The sequence below is a fragment of the Ambystoma mexicanum genome, chromosome 7q (genome assembly GCF_040938575.1).
Source record: "Ambystoma mexicanum isolate Mex_15411 chromosome 7q, UKY_AmexF1_1, whole genome shotgun sequence".
NCBI lineage: Eukaryota > Metazoa > Chordata > Amphibia > Caudata > Ambystomatidae > Ambystoma > Ambystoma mexicanum.
The window spans coordinates 409,208,015-409,228,262 of NC_090941.1; the positions used below are offsets into that span (position 1 = coordinate 409,208,015).

The window sequence follows — 20,248 nt, forward strand, 5'->3', positions numbered from 1 at the left end:
CGGAGGTATGGGGATCTTCATTGATCATGATTGGGTTGCTAGTCACCAGATTCCGTACGAGACACGAAGTACCTTGCAGCCTGTGGAAGCCATTGACGGAAGACCCCTCACTTCAGGGGCCATAATCCTGCAGACCAAGGAGATCCAGCTCTCAATAAATGCTCATCAAGAGCTGATTAGGTTCGACATCATTAAGTCAGCCCACTACCCCATGGTATTGGGTATGTCCTGGTTACAAAAACACAATCCGTATATCAACTGGACAGCAGGATCACTATTCCTAGGCTCAGAGTTTTGTATGTCTCACTGTCTATTCCTGGAACCTTCTTTAACACCCCCTAAAGAACCGCATAAAGACCAAGAAACACCACTCATGGTTTCCAATATCATACAAGTCCCTGAGGCCTACCAAGGTTACGCTGATGTGTTTGGACTGCCATAGTCCAGGCCTTACCCACAAACAGGCCTGAAGACTGCGCAATAGAAACGGAACCCACAGCAGTGATTCGTTTCGGCAGGATGTTCATCCTTTCTGAACCCGAGAAAAAGGCCCTCAAAGAATACCTGGATACCGTCCTTGAAAATGGCACCATAAGACCTTCAAAATCTCCAGCAGGTGTTTCGTTATTTTTTGTTCCCAAAAAGGATACCCAGGAACTCAGACCCTGCCTCGATTATCATGGCCTAAATCAATGCACCCTCAAAGACCGATACCAGCTACCCTTGATTTCGGATATCCTGGAAGCCGTAAGAGGCGCGGTAATATTCACCAAGTTGGATCTCCTGGGTGCCTATCATTTGATCCGTATCCGGGAAGGAGACGAGTGGAAAACCACCTTTAGAACACCCTTTGGCCATTACGAATACCTGGTCATGCCCTTTGGACTAGCTAATGCCCCGGCAGTCTTCCAGCGTTTTATGGATAGTGTGTTCTCTGACATGTTGTTCCTCTTCGTCATTGTATATCTGGATGACATATTGATCTTTTCCAAGGACCTTCAAAAGCATGAAGAACACGTAAAGGCAGTACTGCAAAGACTCCGTGAACACCAACTCTTAGCCAAACCTGAAAAATGCTTGTTTCACGTTACCTCTGTTCACTACTTAGGATTAATCCTTAGCCTAGAGGGAATTGGTTTGGACCTTCAAAGGTAAAGGCTATTCTGGCATGGCCTGCTCCCACGTCCGTGAAACAAGTTCAATCCTTCCTTGGGCTTGTTCATATCCACCTTTTCTGAGATTGTTCAACCGATCGTTGCTCTAAGGACACCCCTTTTTATCTGGTCCACACAGCAAGACACAGCGTTCCAGCGGTTGAAGACAGAGTTTACACAAGCTCCTATCTTAGCCCAACCCGACATAAGCCGAACATTTCTAGTGGAAACGGATGCCTCTAATTACGCTATAGGAGCAGTGTTGAAACAGAAATTAGAAGATAAGCTGGAACACCCCATTGCTTATCTTTCACGAACCCTGACTCTGAGTGAAACACACTACTCCGTCCTGGAAAAGGAATTGTTAGCCATCCGCCAAGCATTCACTGAAAGGCGGCATCTACTTCTGGGAGGTAGACATCCAGTCCAAGTCCGTACGGACCATCGGAATCTTCAGATTCTACAGTCATTGGAATGTAGAAATAGTTGTCAGGCGCATTGGGCCTACTTTTTTTGCCCAGTACCAGTTCCACATCACTCATGTTCCCGGATCACATAACCTGATTGCTGACGCCTTGTCTCGACGTCCTGACTACGTAACCACTGAAGATAAGGCATATCCTAAAATGTTTTCCCCCACGATCTTCGTAGCTCAAGCAGTCAACCTCCTGGAAGAAATCCGAGCGCAAACCCAATCCTCTGAGTTATTGTTACGCTCCCCTGGTTCCCACAGGGGCGTTTATCGGACCCGGACAGCTGCGGTCTCCACCAACGTGATGCGTAGTGAAGAGATGACAGTCTGGACTGGCCCGCCTAATCTTGTCTGCTGGACTCGTAGAAGTATTCTCCTGCAAGTGGAGAAAGGGATTTAGCCACCCGTGGACTTTAGTGATGGCCCCCCAACAGTTCTCGTTCTCCCCACTAATCACCTCCGATATTCCTTTTTGGTAACCTCACCTTATGTTTTTAAATGATGAGCTCTCCATCCTGCATGGCATGCAGGGGCGCGTAGATACAGGTTACTTCACTGGGTTGAAGGTACTGGAAGAGTTCCGGAGGAATATTGACTCCATTGTCTATAAAGTTCAAAGAGTTCAATATGTCCGATGTTCACTCTTGTTCCAGTCCCTCGTTAGGTTGCATTTAACTTGCTGTTTTCTCTCCCTTTATAGGTGCGGCATAGGAAGATGCGGCGAATCAAAGAATAATACCTCCGGTGGTAAAGCAGGTAAGCCTATGGTGGCAAAGAGATTGTCCTTGTTTGTTTTCTCGGCTCATCTTGTTATTCCTTTTGTTTTCCCCCAGGTGCTGGGTTCGACGAAGAAAATGATGGAGGCAGCGCTGAGTCGAAAGATGCGGTGGACTGGTGAGTATAACGTGGCGCTGCTGCTGGCGAAGCGACACGTGCTGAAATAATGTCCTTTCCAGGCTCGGAGATGTGCTGGGTCCGGAATCGGGTAAGAAATCAAATAATGTCTGTGATCTAACCTCTTCTCCTTGCTTTGCCTTTTGTCTAGGAGCTCCGGATTCGAGGCGGGCGTGGCAGAAGACTGGATGCTGACTTGCAGACACGGTGAGCGTCACGCTGCTTGATGCAGAATAACGCAAAGCATAGGCTGCTGTTCGGGCAATGTTTAAATAGCCTGCAAAGTAGTCCCAGGTAAGAAGTTCCCCAGAACCACACCCGAGTGAAAAATAGTCCCTGTAATAAAATAGTCCCAATCAGGCCTCACGTTGGCTTGGACTCCTTTGCAGCATGGTCTGCATAAGGTAAGTAAAGTCTATGAGCCTGGCGCCTATGGCGCCAGGACTGATTTCTATGATGAGCCTGGCGCCTATGGTGCCAGGACTGAATCCAAACAGCCCCCAGCTGGGGCTGTTGGGGTTTTAATGAGTATCTGGATGCCTGCTCCCGGGGCTGATGGACTCGATCCGGATGCCCGGGGGTTGGCATCATGACAGTTATGGAAGGATATGTCAAGGAAAAATCAATGAAATTTAAGAGCCAAGGAAAGATATTTATTCAAGGACAATGCACTGCTCATTCCTACACAGAAATTACAACAGAAAATAATAAACCTCTGTCATGACACACTTCACTCCGGGCATCACCAATACCCTCCGTCTTATACAGAGACAGCTTCGGTGGCCTAAGATGAAGACTGACGTACAGCAGTACGTCCAAGCTTGCGTTGTCTGTGCTCAAAATAAGCATGATAACAAGAGACTGGCAGGTCTTCTACTGCAACCAACACTGCCAACTAGGCCATGGGAATTCATCGCTACAGACTTCATTGTGGAACTACCACCATCTTGAGGATACACTATCATGGTTAACATAGACTTGTTCACTCATATGGCTCATTTTACGCCCCTCATTAAACTACCATCCTCCTCCGAACTAGCTGGAATCTTTCTGGAACACATATTCCGCCTACATGGACTTCCTTCCAAGATCATATCTGATAGAGAACCTCAATACGTCTCACAATTCAGGAAACATCTCTGTCGAATTCTGGGAATTCAACGTGCCCTCTCTTCAGGGTATCACCCCCAAACCAACAGAGCCACAGAACGTGTGAATCGGACCCTGGAACAGTACCTTCGATGTTTCGCCACTAAGGTCCAGGATGACTGGTCACTCCTGATACCCGTTGCTGAATTCGCCTACAACAAACATTCAGCGCTCAAAACCAGTCCTTTTTATTGTAGTCAAGGGTTCCATCCATCGGTTTTACCCTCTGTTCTTCCTCATTCTACACCGGTACCTACTGTTGACTCATGGATCGAAACCCTCGTCAACATACACCAGGAGGCCAAGGGATACTTAGAGAAGGCCAGAACGCAGACCAAGAGATATGCAGATTCCAAAAGAAGACCAGGCCCCTCTTATGCAGTCGGTGACAAGTATGGTTGTCATCAAAATTACTACCCCGACATCTACGACCAAACAAATTTGGCTCCCCGGTACTATGGTCCATTTCCCATCAAGGAAATTATTAACCCCGTCTCATACCGGATCAAACTACCAGACTCCTTGAAGAAAATTCATCCAGTTTTTCATACCTCCTTATTGAAACCCTACATTCCATCCTCCCAGAAATCCTCTAGACCTCCTCCTCTGCTGGTCGACAACCAACTGGAATATGAGGTATCCCGGATTTGCGATTCCAGGTATAAACGGGGCCAGCTTCAATACCTGGTTGAATGGAAAGGATACCCTCTTAGGGAAAGAACCTTGGAACCTATTTCTAATATCAAGGCACCTTGGTTGCTCAGAAGATTTCACCTCATACACCCGGGCAAACCTGGAGGAAAGGGTCTTCGGAGGAGGCATGCTGTCATGAACTACAGAACACGTCCCTTTTGGACTTCCTGGTCCTTGTCACAACGGGGCGTGCACTCCATAATACTCCCAACATGGTCATCCAGCGTGAAACCCCTTTCTCGCGCCAAGCGCTGGACGTAACGTATTCTATTAATAGACCACCCCTTCCGCGGCTCCGCGCGTCTCAATGCTATTGCAAAGTAGCAATCCGACGTGTGTCCCGTAGCTCGCGGTATTGTTTCCTTGTACCTGTCTATGTACCTGTTCCTTGCCCCTTCCTTTCCTCCTATTTCCTGGACTCGTGTGCTAGTGTCACCTTTCCTAGTTCCTCGGATTCCTGGATCCACGTCCCGGAAACTGAACGCACTCTGGAGTCGGAAGAGACTCGGGCAGCCTTGTTCAAAACCAGGTCCGTCCGCAAGAAGACAGCGACCAAGGACTCCAGCAAAGAACGGACCCAGATGAGAAGGGGGGGAACTTCCTGACAAAAAGATATCCTCAATGCTATGCAAGCTGGGCCAGAAGGGTGTCCTTCTCCTGACCATATTCTCTTTGAATTAGAAACTAAAGCAAAGGATTTTTGGGAAAGTGATAAAGATTGGGCCTGTTATCCTTTTGTAGATTAGTGGTAGGGTTACAGTAGGTTTTCCCACAGAGGACGGGTGCTTTTTTATGTGGACAAATATCCCGATGACTAGCGCCCAAGTTGATATTTGTTTAGGTAGGGATAACGCTTTAGAGATGGGGAGAGGTAGGTTATCTAGGCAGCTAGGCATCCTAAAAAAAGAGGAGCAGTTTGGCCCTGCCAAACTAACACTCAACTTTATTTGCACTTTAGTAGCAATTTTGCACACCATCTTTGTACTGTAAAGGTTTTTTGGTAAACGCATCACTATTGGTTTTTAGTTTTGTATAGGAAGGGTGTTTTTATGAATCATTATATCTATGGTTTTATACTTCAGGTAGTTTTATGATGATTTTTAGAATGTATAGTGTATAAACTATGGTTGTGTTCTTTTTCATGTCATTTGTTGTCTAACCTTTTTGATTTGTGTATGCTTTTGACATTGAATTTGTTTTGAAGAATTGTTAATAAAGTGAATGTTCAAAAACAGAATTTCAGACTCGGGACCTATTTTGTACACAGACTGAGTCGTTCAAGTAGTGGATGAAAGAAAAGGGCAGACACTCTGGTTCACTAGTGGTGGATTGTCCTTTGGCTGTATCAGGGCCGAATCTTGGTGTCTTTGAATTGGCCCCCTGTCTCTTTTGGTTTGATGTGAGAGGTAGGTTATTTTCATTTAAATAAAACTTTCTTGAAACATGCCACTCGTTTGTTCGACTCTGTACTCCACCACACCATATATGGTAGTTTGGGATCTTTGCCCATCTGATATAAGCTGGCGGGACCCCGAGAGAGAGAGCATTGTATGGCAGACCCCGGCACCAATAATCGCCCATAGGATTGCTTGGAATAAACACGCTTTTTAAAAGCCTTTGCTTAAGAGTCCTTTAGGGACTTTGTTGGGAGTAACATTTTTAAAGAATTCCTCGCTGTGAAGCCATTTAAGACACACCCCCTAACTTCCATTATGAATCCCACAGAGGCTTTATTGCAACGCTTGGTCGAACACCAAAGACAAGCGGGCCAAAGGATTCCGGAAGGGCTGGACCGAATAGTGTCTAGTCAACATCAACCCATGCTCCCGTTTTACAGCCCTATTTGGAGGATAGGACCTGGGAATTCTTTTTTCGAAACTTTGAACGATTGTCCCAGCAGTTTAATTGGAGTGAAGAACTAAAGACTTGCTACTTAGCCCTGCTATTAAAGGGGGGGAAACTCCAAGCCTCGTACCTAACTTGGAACTGGTTAGGCACCACTTCTTTCGATGATATAAAACCGGGAAAAGAGTGGGGCAAACAGAACTTTTATAGACAAAAGTGCAGAAAGATCTGCTCGGGCCCTACGGAAACCTAATTGGAGTTGGGCTCAAGGGTTCATAATACCTTGTCCCAATGGCTTGGGAAGAAAACTCTTCCGGAAGTAACAGATGTTTGCTCTTGACCAATTCACCAATGCTCTGCTCCCATACTTGCAAAAAGCTGTTATACAACAGAGTAAGCCCACGTTCACCGCGGTTCTAGAGATTGCCAAGGCCCACACAGAAGTGACTAAACAGCTAAGAGCCTTGCATAAAGGGGATCCGGGCAGGAAAGAAATTAAACCACACCCCAGAAGTATCCCACCTGAAAAATCTCCCAAAATCATTAACTAGGGTTCTAGAGAATGGGGGGGTAGGGTAGAGGGAGGAAAGAAAGCTTTCCTCTTTAAAAGACAATACGGTAATGGATGAATAAAACCTAGGAGATTAAAATCCCTCCAAATTCCCTAATGTCTGGTTTCTTTTGTGGGCATAAAGAAAACAATGTTCTAAATGTGTTTTTAAAACGCACATTTAAAGTCCCAAAACGAAAGCAATACATTGCCGTGCTGTAAGACTGCTCACTGGCAACATGAGGGCAGTTGTTGGGAGGGGCGGGAGAGAAGGGCACTGGGAATCGAGACAGCTTTCATTTGAAATGGTTGAAAGGCCCTGAGGCCGTCCCTGCCTCCACCTCCTGAGGATCGAAAGTGCAAGCATCACTTTGCCATTGTTCATAAAATGAATCTCATGCGAATAATAAAAAAAAATGAAATTGATATCTTTTTGATTAAAGTATTCCTGCCTTAAGGCTTGGGTAGCTGGTGGATTTTACAGCTAGTTTGATCATTTTTGAAGAAATTCTCAGATTGTATTGTTCATTCTTTCATCGAATGTTTTAAACAAAAAAAGTAAATTGACGAACACTGGCTTAATTGCATTTAATCTGCATTACTGAAACAATAAGGCTTTGTATGTACCGTAATTAATGCTGCAGAGATGCCACTGTCTCCTGTTCTCATCAAACGTTTGCTCTTTTCTTTTTTCTTTTTTTTCTTTTCTTAATGCCGCAGCCGTTAAATATTAGGAATCTTACAGACGACGTGGTAAGGTTGCCTGCAATCTGTTTTGCTTGCCGCTTTGGACATAACATACTGCATGGCTTGCGATACAGGGCATATTCCTTTCGTTATGTCGACTTCCGGACCTGTGCAGGTTGCATTGCCTCTGTTCTAAAGTGTTAAAGCTGAAAAACAAGTATAATTGGGAGAAGGTGGGAGAATCCAAGCAGCAGCACTGCCCACAGATTTCCCCTTTTGTAAGTGCTTAATGTGTGCTCACGAATTAGGAACTCGCTCTCAATTGGTCATGGCCCCCTTTAATTTGACACATAGCTCTCCCACATTGGCTTTTCATAGAAGTAAGAGTTGTACATGAATTCTGCAAGGCTACTGTTGCCTTCAGGCCCGTGTAGCTACAGGCTGCTGCCGCAAGGAGTGCTTTTATTTAGAGGAGCCTTGCAGAATGTAACATTCTTAATACGCCTAAGGGAATATGTTGAACGTCAAACGCTTTGGAGGAAAATGTGGGTGGTGTTGCTGCTGCTTTGGTGCTAATCAAACCCTCTGCTTGATTGTTGCGGATCTGGGTACATGTCTTAAACCATGGTGCTTGATGAAATGCTTATTTTGCCTTCTACTTCAGTTTCTGCACACATTGTCTCCTTGTGAACGAGAAAATGTAGGTGTTCAAGAAAAACCAAGCATTTGAAGGCGCATGCTTCATGCTCACAGGGCCGGGTTATTGCAGTATTATGGGCAGCTAAATGGGCAAGTGGTCAACTGGGTACAAAATGGCTGCGCTCACCCACACACAAGCGTCTGCCCCCCCCTTTTTTTGAGAATTGCATTTTAATCTTGTGTTTTTAGTTTATTGGGGTTTGTAACCATCTTTTTTTTGGGGTGGTCGAGGGGTGGAAATGGGGTATGTGTACAGAAAAGCTGGCCCATCATTCATTGTTACTTGCGTTTCAGAAACACAAGAATAGCTTACTGAAAAAGATATGGAAATGTACATGTTAAGTTGCATATACTACCTTTTCACTATTTCCATTGCCTGAGTTAGTAGCCTTGCAATTTTCAGTCAACTTATAAGTCATTCGTTGATGCATTTAAAACATTTTTTTTTAAATGAGCAAGTGTATCTGGGAGCTGTGAAACTGAAAACCAAGATACTCGATTTACATTTATAGCCTTAATAAAACCATTGCTTAGGCAATACATTTAACAGCGATCAATTGAATACATCAATGTAAAGGCGACAAACCGAGCACAAGAAGAATAACCTTAGGAAGAAAAACTAAGACAAGCAGATGAATTTTCAGAACCACCATGACAAGATTTCAGAGATCAGTTTCAGCATTTGTCTAGAACAAGGCTGTGAATGAATTAATAAGGTTGGGGGGCGAATAATTGTTTTCTACATCCCTCTCTCCATTTTGTATGGGTCTGTCCCTAAATGCATAGTTAGGACTTGATGTTTACCCCTTCTCGTTTGAAAGCAAACTTCTCCAAAGCAGATTTGCAAATCATTCAGCCTTTGCATTGTCATTGTCCTTTTGAATGTTTATTGATGCATTTGAACGCGTGCAAGTATTCATTGCACCTTCAAGGAGAAACCAGGCTGCACGTAGGCAGAAAATCGTATAACCATTGGTTACATGCGTTCGCTCTGCAATTGGCGACAGACCCATAAGAAAATGGAGATAGAATAAGTTGCACTCCTATCATGGCGTGTGTGGGGAAGCACTGCATATTGTAAAAATTCTATACATGTCCTGATGAAGGCCTGGTGTCTAGAATGAAGACAGTGGGACAGAGGAGGACCTTGTACTTCGCATAGAGGCCTGAAACGCAGGGTGTCGACTATGCATGTTGAACGGTTTTATTGCAGAACATCGACACAAAGATGTTTCATGATAAGCGGAGAGCTTCTCTTTATCCATACTGTAACTAACTATTCAGACTATAGATATTGTAGAATAATGTGCTAGAAGGTTCATTTTAAATTGGAGATTTACTAGGTAAAAGGGAGCCTGTATGTCTGCAGTTTTTTTTATGAAATGCTGAAAAGAGTTTGTGTTTAGCCCTTGGTAATCTCCTTTCCCTACATATATTGTGTCCCCCTACTGTCATTTTTGCTTTGCTGATGCTCAGTGTAATTCACGTGACTGATTCCTAGATATCGCACCTTGATCTCTGCCCTCTCTGGAATCCCTACTCTTATCTTTCCTTTTGAGCTAGCCTCAACTGCCATCTATTTGATGCCCATTGGTGCATGCTCCCTAGGTTTTCCACTCCGCCCGTGTGCCCTCTTCTCTTATTCAGGACTAGTCGCGTCACACTGTCAGTTCCCAGCGATACCAGCCCACACCAGGTGCCTTATGTCAGTGCCGCAAAAGTACCTTACCCTAAGGGCGCCCCTACCAAGATGTTGCCAATGGGACAACCCTACGTAAATGTTGCAATGGACACACCGTGAGGGTCCCCCAAATTGCCCACTGGGCGCTCCACTTTATACCTCCCTGCACGAGCGAACATTCACTTCCTCTATGCTAAAACGCCATACACATACAAACTAAGCCATTTGCACAAGGCAATTAAATACCCTTACACCAGGCATCAAACAGAATGCTACACCTCTACATTTAACTTTCATATCATAGTCCCGGCTGATGCATTATGTCACCAGAGGTACCGCAGGCTCTTCTCTGGGCACAAATGCCGCTAAACTCATCACAGAAAATTTGGTAACGGACCTGCATACAAAGCTGTCTTGCATTTTCCCTTTCTCCCACTTTGGTAACACAATCCCCCTCTTTGAGCTGCCAGAGCGCCTGGAGACCCTGCAAATGTCAGTGGTGTGCAGTATACATTCAGTGCATAACTAAATGCACTAAAAAATAAAATTAAAAAATAAATAAAAAGTGGCGTTCCATGTATAGGGGGTCAGGGGGCTGCAACAGAAGTGATATGGCTTGAGCAGAAAATCGTACATAACCGAATCTCCAACGATAAGACACTGAGATGCTAGAACCCCAGGGTATGGTGGTGTGCAGACCTTGTCGAGTACGGCCCACTAACTGAGTTAAGGGCCTGAACAAAGCCTGAGTTTTACTCTGCCAGTTCCCCTTACCCCTTTCTTACATTGCCCGCTCGGAAGCCGCCAGCAAACAACTTAGTACCCGCTTTGCTTGTGCACTTAATTTGGGCAGCTGGCCATTTTTGCCCGGTCCCCACACATCCAGGGGTTATATCCCCTCATTACAATAATTCAGCCTTGATTAAATGATCCGTCTCATCTGGAGGAAACTGTGTGGGAACGAAAAAGAGTCCCTATATAAAGGTTTTATGGCCAACATCAATACTGATTCACTTTCTTCATCTGTGTGAAAAGGTTCAGGTGTTTCTCAAGAAGCTAAGATTCCTGACCTGGGGCACAGGAGATGGGCAGATGCAAAATTCAGAGGTTCACACATCTGTATTGCAGCCAGCTGAAGATTTGCCACAGATCAAGATTTCTGGTATTGAATTTAAGACGGTTGGTATTCATCCTTTTGCTAACTGTCGACACGCAGGCCAAAAATTCCTTTTAAACTTGCATCGCCTCCGTCCATGACACCGAGGATACGGGGGTCGCCTGTCCACCATGCATTAATTTAGCCGAAGGGTGGCAATATAAATTAAACGAGGCAAGTGACCATGCTTATTCCTGCAGTACTCCATCTAAGGTTATACGATTACAAATCTCGGTGCTCCCACATCACAGTACTAGACTGGTCGGTAACGCAGGAGCAGAGCTTCTTTAGTAGGGAACCAGTGAAGCCCGTTTGCTGGGTGTGACCTAGAAGGATGGGTGTGGTCTGCGTGTAAGGATGCCAAGAGATCCAACGGCTTCATCGCATGACCCGGATGCCATTTTACCGGATGCCATTTTATAGCCTTCCGATGTTCTGAATCGTGGAAGTAATCGGCCTCTGTGCCGTTTCCTGTTCTGAATCTGGCTTATATGAAGTAGGATAAGTGTTCCTGCATGTCCCCGAATCAAGGCGGCATCTATCGATTCAGGACTTTTACCCCAGAACCCTTTGCTTTGGGCCTGAAATTAGCGAACACGTTGTTACCTTCTGTTGCATATAGAGCAGAGTATCTTTTGCTCTTTTGCCTAAAATATCCATTCTCCCCATAGGTTCCGGTTTCAATTTCATGTGTCCCTCGTATCAATTTTATGACGTCACATTATTGTATACGTTTTAAAATATTTTTTTACACACAATTTCTAATGCACTGCATCACTGGACACTTTTGCTCTGTTACCCCCTGAAAAAGGTGTCTAAAACGATGACACACGTGGGGGACCTGTGGGAGAGAAACAAAGAATGTGTATAAGTATGGAATATGCAATTCTGAAAACCAACTAGAATAGTTTGCAATATACCACAACTGTAATGGAATGTACGTAATGTGGAAATACTCGTTTAATCAAACCTATTTGGAATTTTTAGAAATATACCACCATCAACATTGTTATGGTCTATCCTTTTTTTTTCTGTGTGAAGAAAGATCAAGATTGCACATCAACTATCGCAGTGATGAACATTTTAACTTTTCTATGAAAGCTAAATGGACTGGGCAGTATGGCTGTACCCTGTTGATCTACAGCCACAAGTTGGCTAAACGATGTCTAAAATGTTAAGCACTGACATTGACCTACTTCGATGACTGCCTCTTATCCCTGCAGATGTTTGTTTTCCGAGTAGTGCTTCATGCCACAGCCAAGCCCACCGCACAGCATTGAGCAGTGGGGAGGGAATCTTTCAGACTGCAAGCCACAAATGTAAACCCCTCAATGTGCCAAAAAGCAACACTGAAGGGCCGCTCGGCCACGATAGGCAACGAGCAGCCAGGTATTTAGTAGGGATAAGTGGCTGACCATGACGGAAGGGATGACTGATAAGCATTCAGCCCGAGACTGGCGCTGCTAGTGCCATGCCAGCAAACATTTGAGGAGTCCGGCATTGTAGTGGAGAGCGGACTACGGTGTATAATTTGCATATAAACCACCCCTTTCCAACCGCTTCCCTAATCTGCAGTTCCCTAGTTTGGTAAACATTTGAAAGTGGACAGAAATTCACACAGCTGTGGAACAATTACTCAGTTGGACAACCTGCACTTCCAACAGCACTGAAGGTTTCAGGGCAAAGGAAGGAACCCAGGACAGCCTCCAGGATCAAATTAATTAACGGGGCCTGCATATAATAAATGAAAATGGGTTTAGTCTGTGAACAACCTAGAGCAAAATCTAGTATTTCAACGGATTTTAATGACTCGGAATGGCAACCATGTCAATTCCATCTGTCCGACATAATGTATTATCGTTTGAATGATCTTGTTGAACATTGGTGCAGCAGGAGACTTTAGCCAAATTTTGGAACCACGTAAAATATTTGAATTCTACAGTAACAGGGTTCGAAATCGAGATTCAGTGAGTAGGAGCTAAAACCTGCCCCTGTGCGTCCGGCATCACCCAGTAGGCAGGAGATACTGCAAGTCTACCATCTACATGAGATGCACACTTTAACTTTTTGTCCATTTTGTATAATTCATTGTTTAAATGTGTACTGATGTTCCCTTATTTTTCTTTAGAAGCATTCTCAAAGTGACGGCACCCAGGCATGTTTTTAAGGCACTACTTGGCCTGGGGAGCTGAAAAAAGCTCCTGGTAGCGGTTTGCTTCAAGCCAACCATGCTCTCCTAGGATGGAAGCAGGAGCTAAATAGTTCCCAGCTCCCTTCAATTTCGAACCCTGCTGTAAAATAAAATCATGACTGCAAACAGCATTTTAAAAAAACCAACCTAGTTTTTAAAGCAGACTTTTTGATAGTCGTCGTATGATGGGGAGCTTTATCACTAGTACCTTGAATTGCAGTGTTTTCAGGAGTAGATGGTCTGTTTCCGCCCTGTTGGTAAATGCTGCGTAATGCCCACAGGAATGCTGCACAAATGGCAGCACATGACGATGGACATTTGTAGGGGGCAAAACAGGCTGGGTAGGCAAGGATTGACTGTGAACCAAAAGTGGTTCTGGAAATGTTTTTCTAAGTGGCGCATTGTTACACCATGGGAGCAAGCCCAACAGCTTCAAGTAGGGTATGTTGAGGGTGGGGGTTGCTTTCGCACAAGAAACTTGTAACACATTGGCTCAATTTGTGAATTTTAAAGGGCATTTCCCTGAGAATCGGGTTGAAGGCTAATTCTGTACTTCAAAGTGATCGAAAGAAAGTGTTAGAGGTGCCTGGGAGAGAGGCTAAGAGAAGCAGAAAGCCAGGGTACCCACACAGAAGGCTCTTGATGCAGAGACCCACCGATAACCTTCCAGAGTGTCCTGTAGGCCCGTCCACCCCTGGGTGCAGGGATGTAGAACTTTGCCCTTGGGTAGAACAACCAGTGAATTTAATAGAAGTCAAAGAGTTCACAAATGCTAAATGGTCATGTGACACAGGCAGCATATTGTCTGGTCAGGTTGACGTGTGCTACTACTGGCCTAGTGTTGCCGGCAGTGGATCGAATTTTCTGATTGGAAATGGGATAACCTGAAAAAGCACTTCCAATAATGCGGTTGTGACACTGAATATTAAATGTGTTACTTTTCAGCATATTGGTTTCAAAGGGCAAAAATTCACATTGCAAGCTACTAGCCAGCCATAAGAGTCACTCACCACCTCAATTCTATGCGCACACAAAGCAGACCATTTCTTACTCGCCACGGGTCAAATCACCAGCCAAATTCTGCACCGTGGAATTAGCGGGGTAATGTATCATTTATTATCTTCTGTATAGTTGTTGCCGGGACTCTCTAGCACAGTCACCCCAATTGGAAGCCGAGAACACCTGTGCACATCAGAGACTGCCCGCCACAAGAACGGAAGACTCCGCCATGGGGCAAAGTTACTGTCTTTTGTTAGCATACAAAATGACAGGGATCACACCAGAAAAACAAGTATCCTCCAGAGCTCTCCTCTTCCAAGCATGTTTCAACTGGTTTTATTCCTGTATGACATCACAAATTTATGCTCCAACCCAGAAACCCATCACACATATACATCGGTTAGTTTTGGTAAGCTACATATAGATGATATACGGGTTAGTTCTACAATTGGATAGCCCGATCTACTGGCTCCTCCTAGCACCTCTTCTATTGGAATCAATCCACACTGTTGCAGTGTCGCAAAAAGACCATTGACCCTTCCAACAAATTATACCCCCACGTGAAAGGTGAACCTGGATTGGGCATAATGTGTCCTCCCATCCCTGGCACCCTGGATGGTTCTTGGCCCGAGTGCACCTTTTCAAGGCAATGAGAAACATGGAGGTCTGAAGTGTTAGCTATATTTGATCACCTAAGCCTGTGAGAGTGACTTTAGATAGCAGTTTGTGAGCAACACCTGTAGTTTGTTCTCCCCTGGTTCGATGGGAACGGCCCTCTCCGTCTACCTTGGTTGAATGTGTATTGTCTCGTTCAGCTGGTCCATGTTTGCCGAGACCATGAAATGAAGCCCTCTTGCCTGTAATTATGAGGATTTTAGCCTGAATTTCTTCAGGTGGCTTATTGTCTTGGTAACTTGTGCCTTGTTTCTGCACACCTCTGGCGATCAGGTCATCTTCTCCATGTACTCAAATCCTGCCTCTCCTTTGCCGTCCATTTCAGAGACCTATAGCTTCCATATCATTCCTTATGGCTTCTCCATATTAGTAGCAGGCAAGCTAAATGTATCAATACAAAACAAGGGGGGGGGGTCTGGGAATCTCTCTTCCAGTACAAACACAGCCCAATGACCTGTTCTTGGGTGAATAACCCCTGGGAGAGACTCTACTAGGTCTTTAGCTCACTGTCCCTTTCACAGAGAAGAAATGTCCCCGCATATCAGTCTTTGTCCTGCCCAGGGGCAGTCCAGCACCGAAATGGTAGGCAATTCTCCTCTGAACAAGAGTACCAACAGCAACCCCTTAACGTGTTTCAGCCTTTTTGGGCATCATCGGTGAGATGAAGCTGTGTCTCTCATAGAAGAAATTTGAATGCGAGGCAATCCCTCCCCGACTCTGAATACACAATCAAACATAAAATGCTGCCTTTGTGGGATTGACTATTTCATTGGCTAATAATATCTACCACTTCAGCACTTAGAAACAGGAAGGATCAGACATGAGTTGCTGCGATTAGAGAACACAAACTACTATTTTTATTCAAGCACATTTTTCCTTAAAGTTGAAATGTGAAATCTAAAATGCATTAAAGTATTGTTTGGTTTAAGATATTTTTCACTAAACGTGCCTAAATCTTACCACCGTTAACACGTTTTATAATATTGCCATAGGAAGTACCTCATTTTTATAACGGATTTAAAAACAGCCAGATGTATATTTTCACTTTTTCTAACTTGCATCTAGGTGTTCTTAATTTACGACCAATCACAGGGGAGCCAGGGCCAAAGCAGGCCAAGTGATTTACCCAGGATCCCACCTTGTAGTCGGATGTTGACGGCACTATTGGAGTCTGAGCAAATGTGTCCGGTGTTTGCGATTGTGCCCGCACGCAGAACCAGGATTTTTAACCATTGCTCCATGATGAAGATAATTTATACTCTAATGCCAAATGCACACTAGATGAGGCAGCTACATAAACTGTAGCTTATTTTTTGCCTTCGCATATTGGCAGGGAAGGGGACTTTGGCACAATTAAGTAAAATCATTTTTTGGAACACTTATTATTTTCTTAATCCATAATACAATACAACCAAAACAATGTTCATTCAGTGAATCATTTCACAACACATAAACAAAACCCAATAGTATCTCCATACCCACCCCACCCCACGCCTCACCCTCAACTTATCAAAAAATACTACATATCATTTGAAAACACTCTTAAATATGAAGAAGGAAAGAGGAAAAAAAGGGGGGAGGCAAGGAGAGAAAAAGAGAGGGAAAAAAATTAAAGGAATTTCCTTTTAAATAGCACACTTTGGGGGCAACATGATTAGAACCGAAGCTTCTAGAGACTACAGACCCCAACTGAATTACTAGACCGCATCTTCCAAGATGTTGCTGCCATCTAAAGGGAAAAAGTACATTTTTCTAACAGCTTAGAACCTCTGATATGTCGGCAGGGCCCGATTGTCTTGTGCTTGCTGTCCCCCCTGCTCAACCAGCATTTCCATGTGGTCCAGTCACTGTCTTCAAAATGGACCCCTGATTTCCCACTGGAATCTGTTATACTCCTGAAATATATAGTCCACTCGGCCAGGGCGAGGGGCACTGTGTCAAGCATTTCTAGTCGGGTGCAGGAAGCTGCCCCAAAGGTGGATTTTATTTGTAGACGGAAATGGGCAGATGAAGTACGTATGGATATAGATAAGTGGAAGGATATGTGCAGGTACACCTGCAAAAGTACCTTGAACGCTCACTTTAAACTGTTCAGTGCAGGGGTTTACATCGAGCATTTTTTACCCTGTCCCGCCAGAGCAGGTGTGACGAGTCGGTGGATGACGGATGTCCCAGACGTAGGGCACCAGGTGCAGGGTTTCTGCATATGATTTGGCTTTGTGCCCGGCTAGTAGAAATTTTGAATCATGTACTAGACATGACGGATTCTGCAGGTGGTTGCCGCTAGGGTGCTGTATGTTTGTATGGTTGCCGGGACTGGTTACAAGTGCTAGGAAGCTCCTGTCTATTAGCTTGTTTTTGGCCAAAAGGTACATTCTAATGTCATGGAAGGGTAGAGAGCTGCCTGCAGGACAGAAGTGGCTCTCCGACATGACCTGGTGTAATGATATGGAAACTGAATTCTGTCAACTCGCACTGGCTTGCTGCACACCCGTGGATATATGGGAGCTGTTGTATATAGGAGCCGTTCGGCGACTTCCTGAGACGTAGGCGGCCATCGGAAGAGGATGCAGTGGGGTTAAGTTAGGGGAGTTGCTATGTGGCCTTTATCTGTATGGCAAGGAGATGGGTGTTAAGTTTGGTATGTAACAGATACCGTTTAGGGTATGATTTTTGTGGGGGGGGGGTGGGAATGTGGAGATTGAGTAATGCACACTTTATTGGCGCTATTCCAATGCTATCTTGTGTTAACCCATTTTTTAATGTATGTATATGCTCTTCCTGCCTTCCTGTGGTGGTGGAAGTGTTTTTGTCTGATGTGAACATAACTAGAAAAGGTGTATTTAATTTTTTTTTTTGAGTGTCTGCCCAAAAGTGACACCATATATCGCATCGAAGCACGTATGTAGGAAAAATTCAAGTTGCAAGCTACTAGTCAGCCATAAGTCACTCGCCACCTCAATCCTGTACATATACACAGCACATCATTTCTTACTCGCAGTATCACTAGCCAATGGCTGGTGGGGAATGCAAAATGTACACCTTACACTACTACTTGATTAAAATATGTGATGGAGTATATGTAACTGGGTTTCGGTGCCAGTACAGGCTGTTTCCACAGAATAGACAATTACCTAGCATGGTGTGGATTCATGCATCAGTTCTACTCTTCTGTGTAGCACATGATCCAGCCCTTTAAGGTGTGTTGCTGGTTCTATTGTGTTCAGTTTATTTGTATTCAGCATATGCTGATATCACTTAACCAATTTCTAACTATTCTCGAGTTGTCAGATCGGGTCGATTTGCCCGCTCTATCAACATGTATTCAAGTGGGAAATACTGGATTAATGCCCGGGCATCCGAGTCCGCAGTCGTCTACTTAGTCACTAAACGGCATCTGCTCTAAAGGGAAGCTTTGGAAAGTAGCTATTTTTAGCATTCGTGTTCTTTTGAAAAGCTGAAACCGTGGTGGCAGAGCTTGTCTCCTGCTTACTTGACACATTACAGACAGTGCCCCCAGCCTAGAAGGCTTTTCTCTATGACTTTATCAACAGGTGCCTAACACGTGAGTGGGGAGCGTACTGAAACCACTGTGCACCATACAGTTTAACATGAATGCGCCATGGAGAACGTGGACCGTGTGGTGATGTCTGAAACTAAGATGCAAGGAATATCGTTCGAAACGTTATTATCCAAAAAGATGTTCTAGTCGCCCAGGACTCAAGCCTCTGGTTGTTGGTTTGCCAAAGATCTCTCGTTTTCCTTTAAGACTTTTCAGGATTTGGTTTTACGTCTCGCGGGTGTTGTCTCCCTTCACTTTCTTGCATAATGATACCTGTAAGTTCAAGCATTTAATGTTTCTTTTACATTCTCTATCAAAGGCAGTTAAGATATGTCTTTGCGTCCGTTGGCTCACTGTTTCCCCTTCCAGTCACTTTCTTAAATGGCGCTAGGAACTTGGCCTCCAAGACCAGCGTGCATTGTTTTTTCATACAATTGCCTTCTGAGGTTTTTAGATCTGCTGTTGTCTCAGGTGCCACCTTGGGGAGGGCTCGAAATTAAGGTTTGATGAGCAGTAGCTAAAGGCAGCTGCTGGGTGTCTGGCATCATCCAGCAAGCAGGGGCTACCACTGGGTCACCAGGAGCGGGTGCACAGTCCACTACAAATTGAACTTCCACATGAGCTGCACAGTTTACATTTTTGGCTTTTATTTATGATCCATCGATTATGTTTAAATGTGTTCTAGTTGTGTCCCAATTCTTCTTTATTGCCATTCCTAAACGCTCAGTTAATGCCACATATGCGTTTTTGTAGGCACCAGTTGGCCTGGGGAGCCAAAAGTAGCCACTCATAGCTCTTGGTTTCAAGCAAACTAGCCTCTCCTAGGGTAGAAGCAGAAACTTAATAGCTCCCCCAATTTTAATCCCCGTTTTGGCTATTCTCTACTCTGTCTCCACAGTGCAGGGTGTCCATGAAGCTGGTTATACTCTTGCCCGTACGCGCTATTTTCTGTCTTTGTCTGATCGCTCTCATACTCCTTCACATTATCCTACCATCTTCTTCCTCTCGCTTTTGGCCCTTTTCTGCAGTGTCCCGTTCTCCTGCTGTTTCATTCTCGCTGCTGCTCACTGGTTCTGTCAGACATCCGTTGGCTCTAACTGCACCCTCTTCTTTTCTATCTTCTCCGCCCCATGATCCACTGTGGCGTAGCTGGAATCGGCTGACCATAGCAAAGGAAGAAAGATTCAGGATTCCTTAGAGGTCAATTCAACAAAGCTCTAATATGCAGCAGGTACATTACAATGGATCCCACAGATCTACTCTTGGACATTATTCGATTTTGGCTTTTTTTAATGTTTATAATCAAAGAACTGTTTAGATTAGAAGGGATTTAAAAAAAAAAAGTCTGCATTGTCTTTAGACTAGGTGGCTAGCAACATCAAATTCTTTGAGGGAGAGGAGCAATGATATGTTGCTCAGCATGAGCGAGAACCAAATCGCTTCCAAAAAGCTAATCGGGGAACCGTGCTCTCCTAAGCAGGAATGCCAATATGTGGTGATGAAAGTACAGTACATTGTGCATCTCTGTTAAAAGAACAGAATATTGGATCATAATAGTTAGTACTCTACTGGGATAAATGGACTTGGGTCAGTCGATGTATGTGTAGTGATGGAGTTAAAATGAAGTGCATTCATTTTCACACGTTGGCTGGTCTCTAAATTTAACCTGCATGGTCCACATTTATTTGAGTAGTTTCTTAGGGTTAGGGTTACTTTAACAGTTTTATTCAACTCGGCTTCCTAAATGTAGATTTGTCTTCAAGCCAATTGTTTATACTAAAAAAGGCAACATTTCTGCATCTCAAAGACTGGCTTACGTCTTTGAAGGCTAATGGTGTGGC

General features: G+C 44.4%; 1 protein-coding gene across 7 annotated transcripts in view; it reads left to right on the top strand.

Annotated features, from left to right (window-relative positions):
• DIAPH3 (diaphanous related formin 3) overlaps positions 1-20,248 on the top strand; it is a 2,562,783-nt gene that overhangs the window by 60,464 nt on the left and 2,482,071 nt on the right. For 6 of the 7 annotated variants that reach the window (XM_069640497.1, XM_069640493.1, XM_069640496.1 and 3 more), the window contains exon 2: positions 7,478-7,510. The exons of the other annotated variant lie outside the window; for it this stretch is intronic. In XM_069640497.1, the coding sequence (XP_069496598.1) occupies positions 7,478-7,510 (33 nt within the window). The remainder of the gene's footprint in view (positions 1-7,477; positions 7,511-20,248) is intronic. 7 annotated transcript variants of the gene reach the window in all.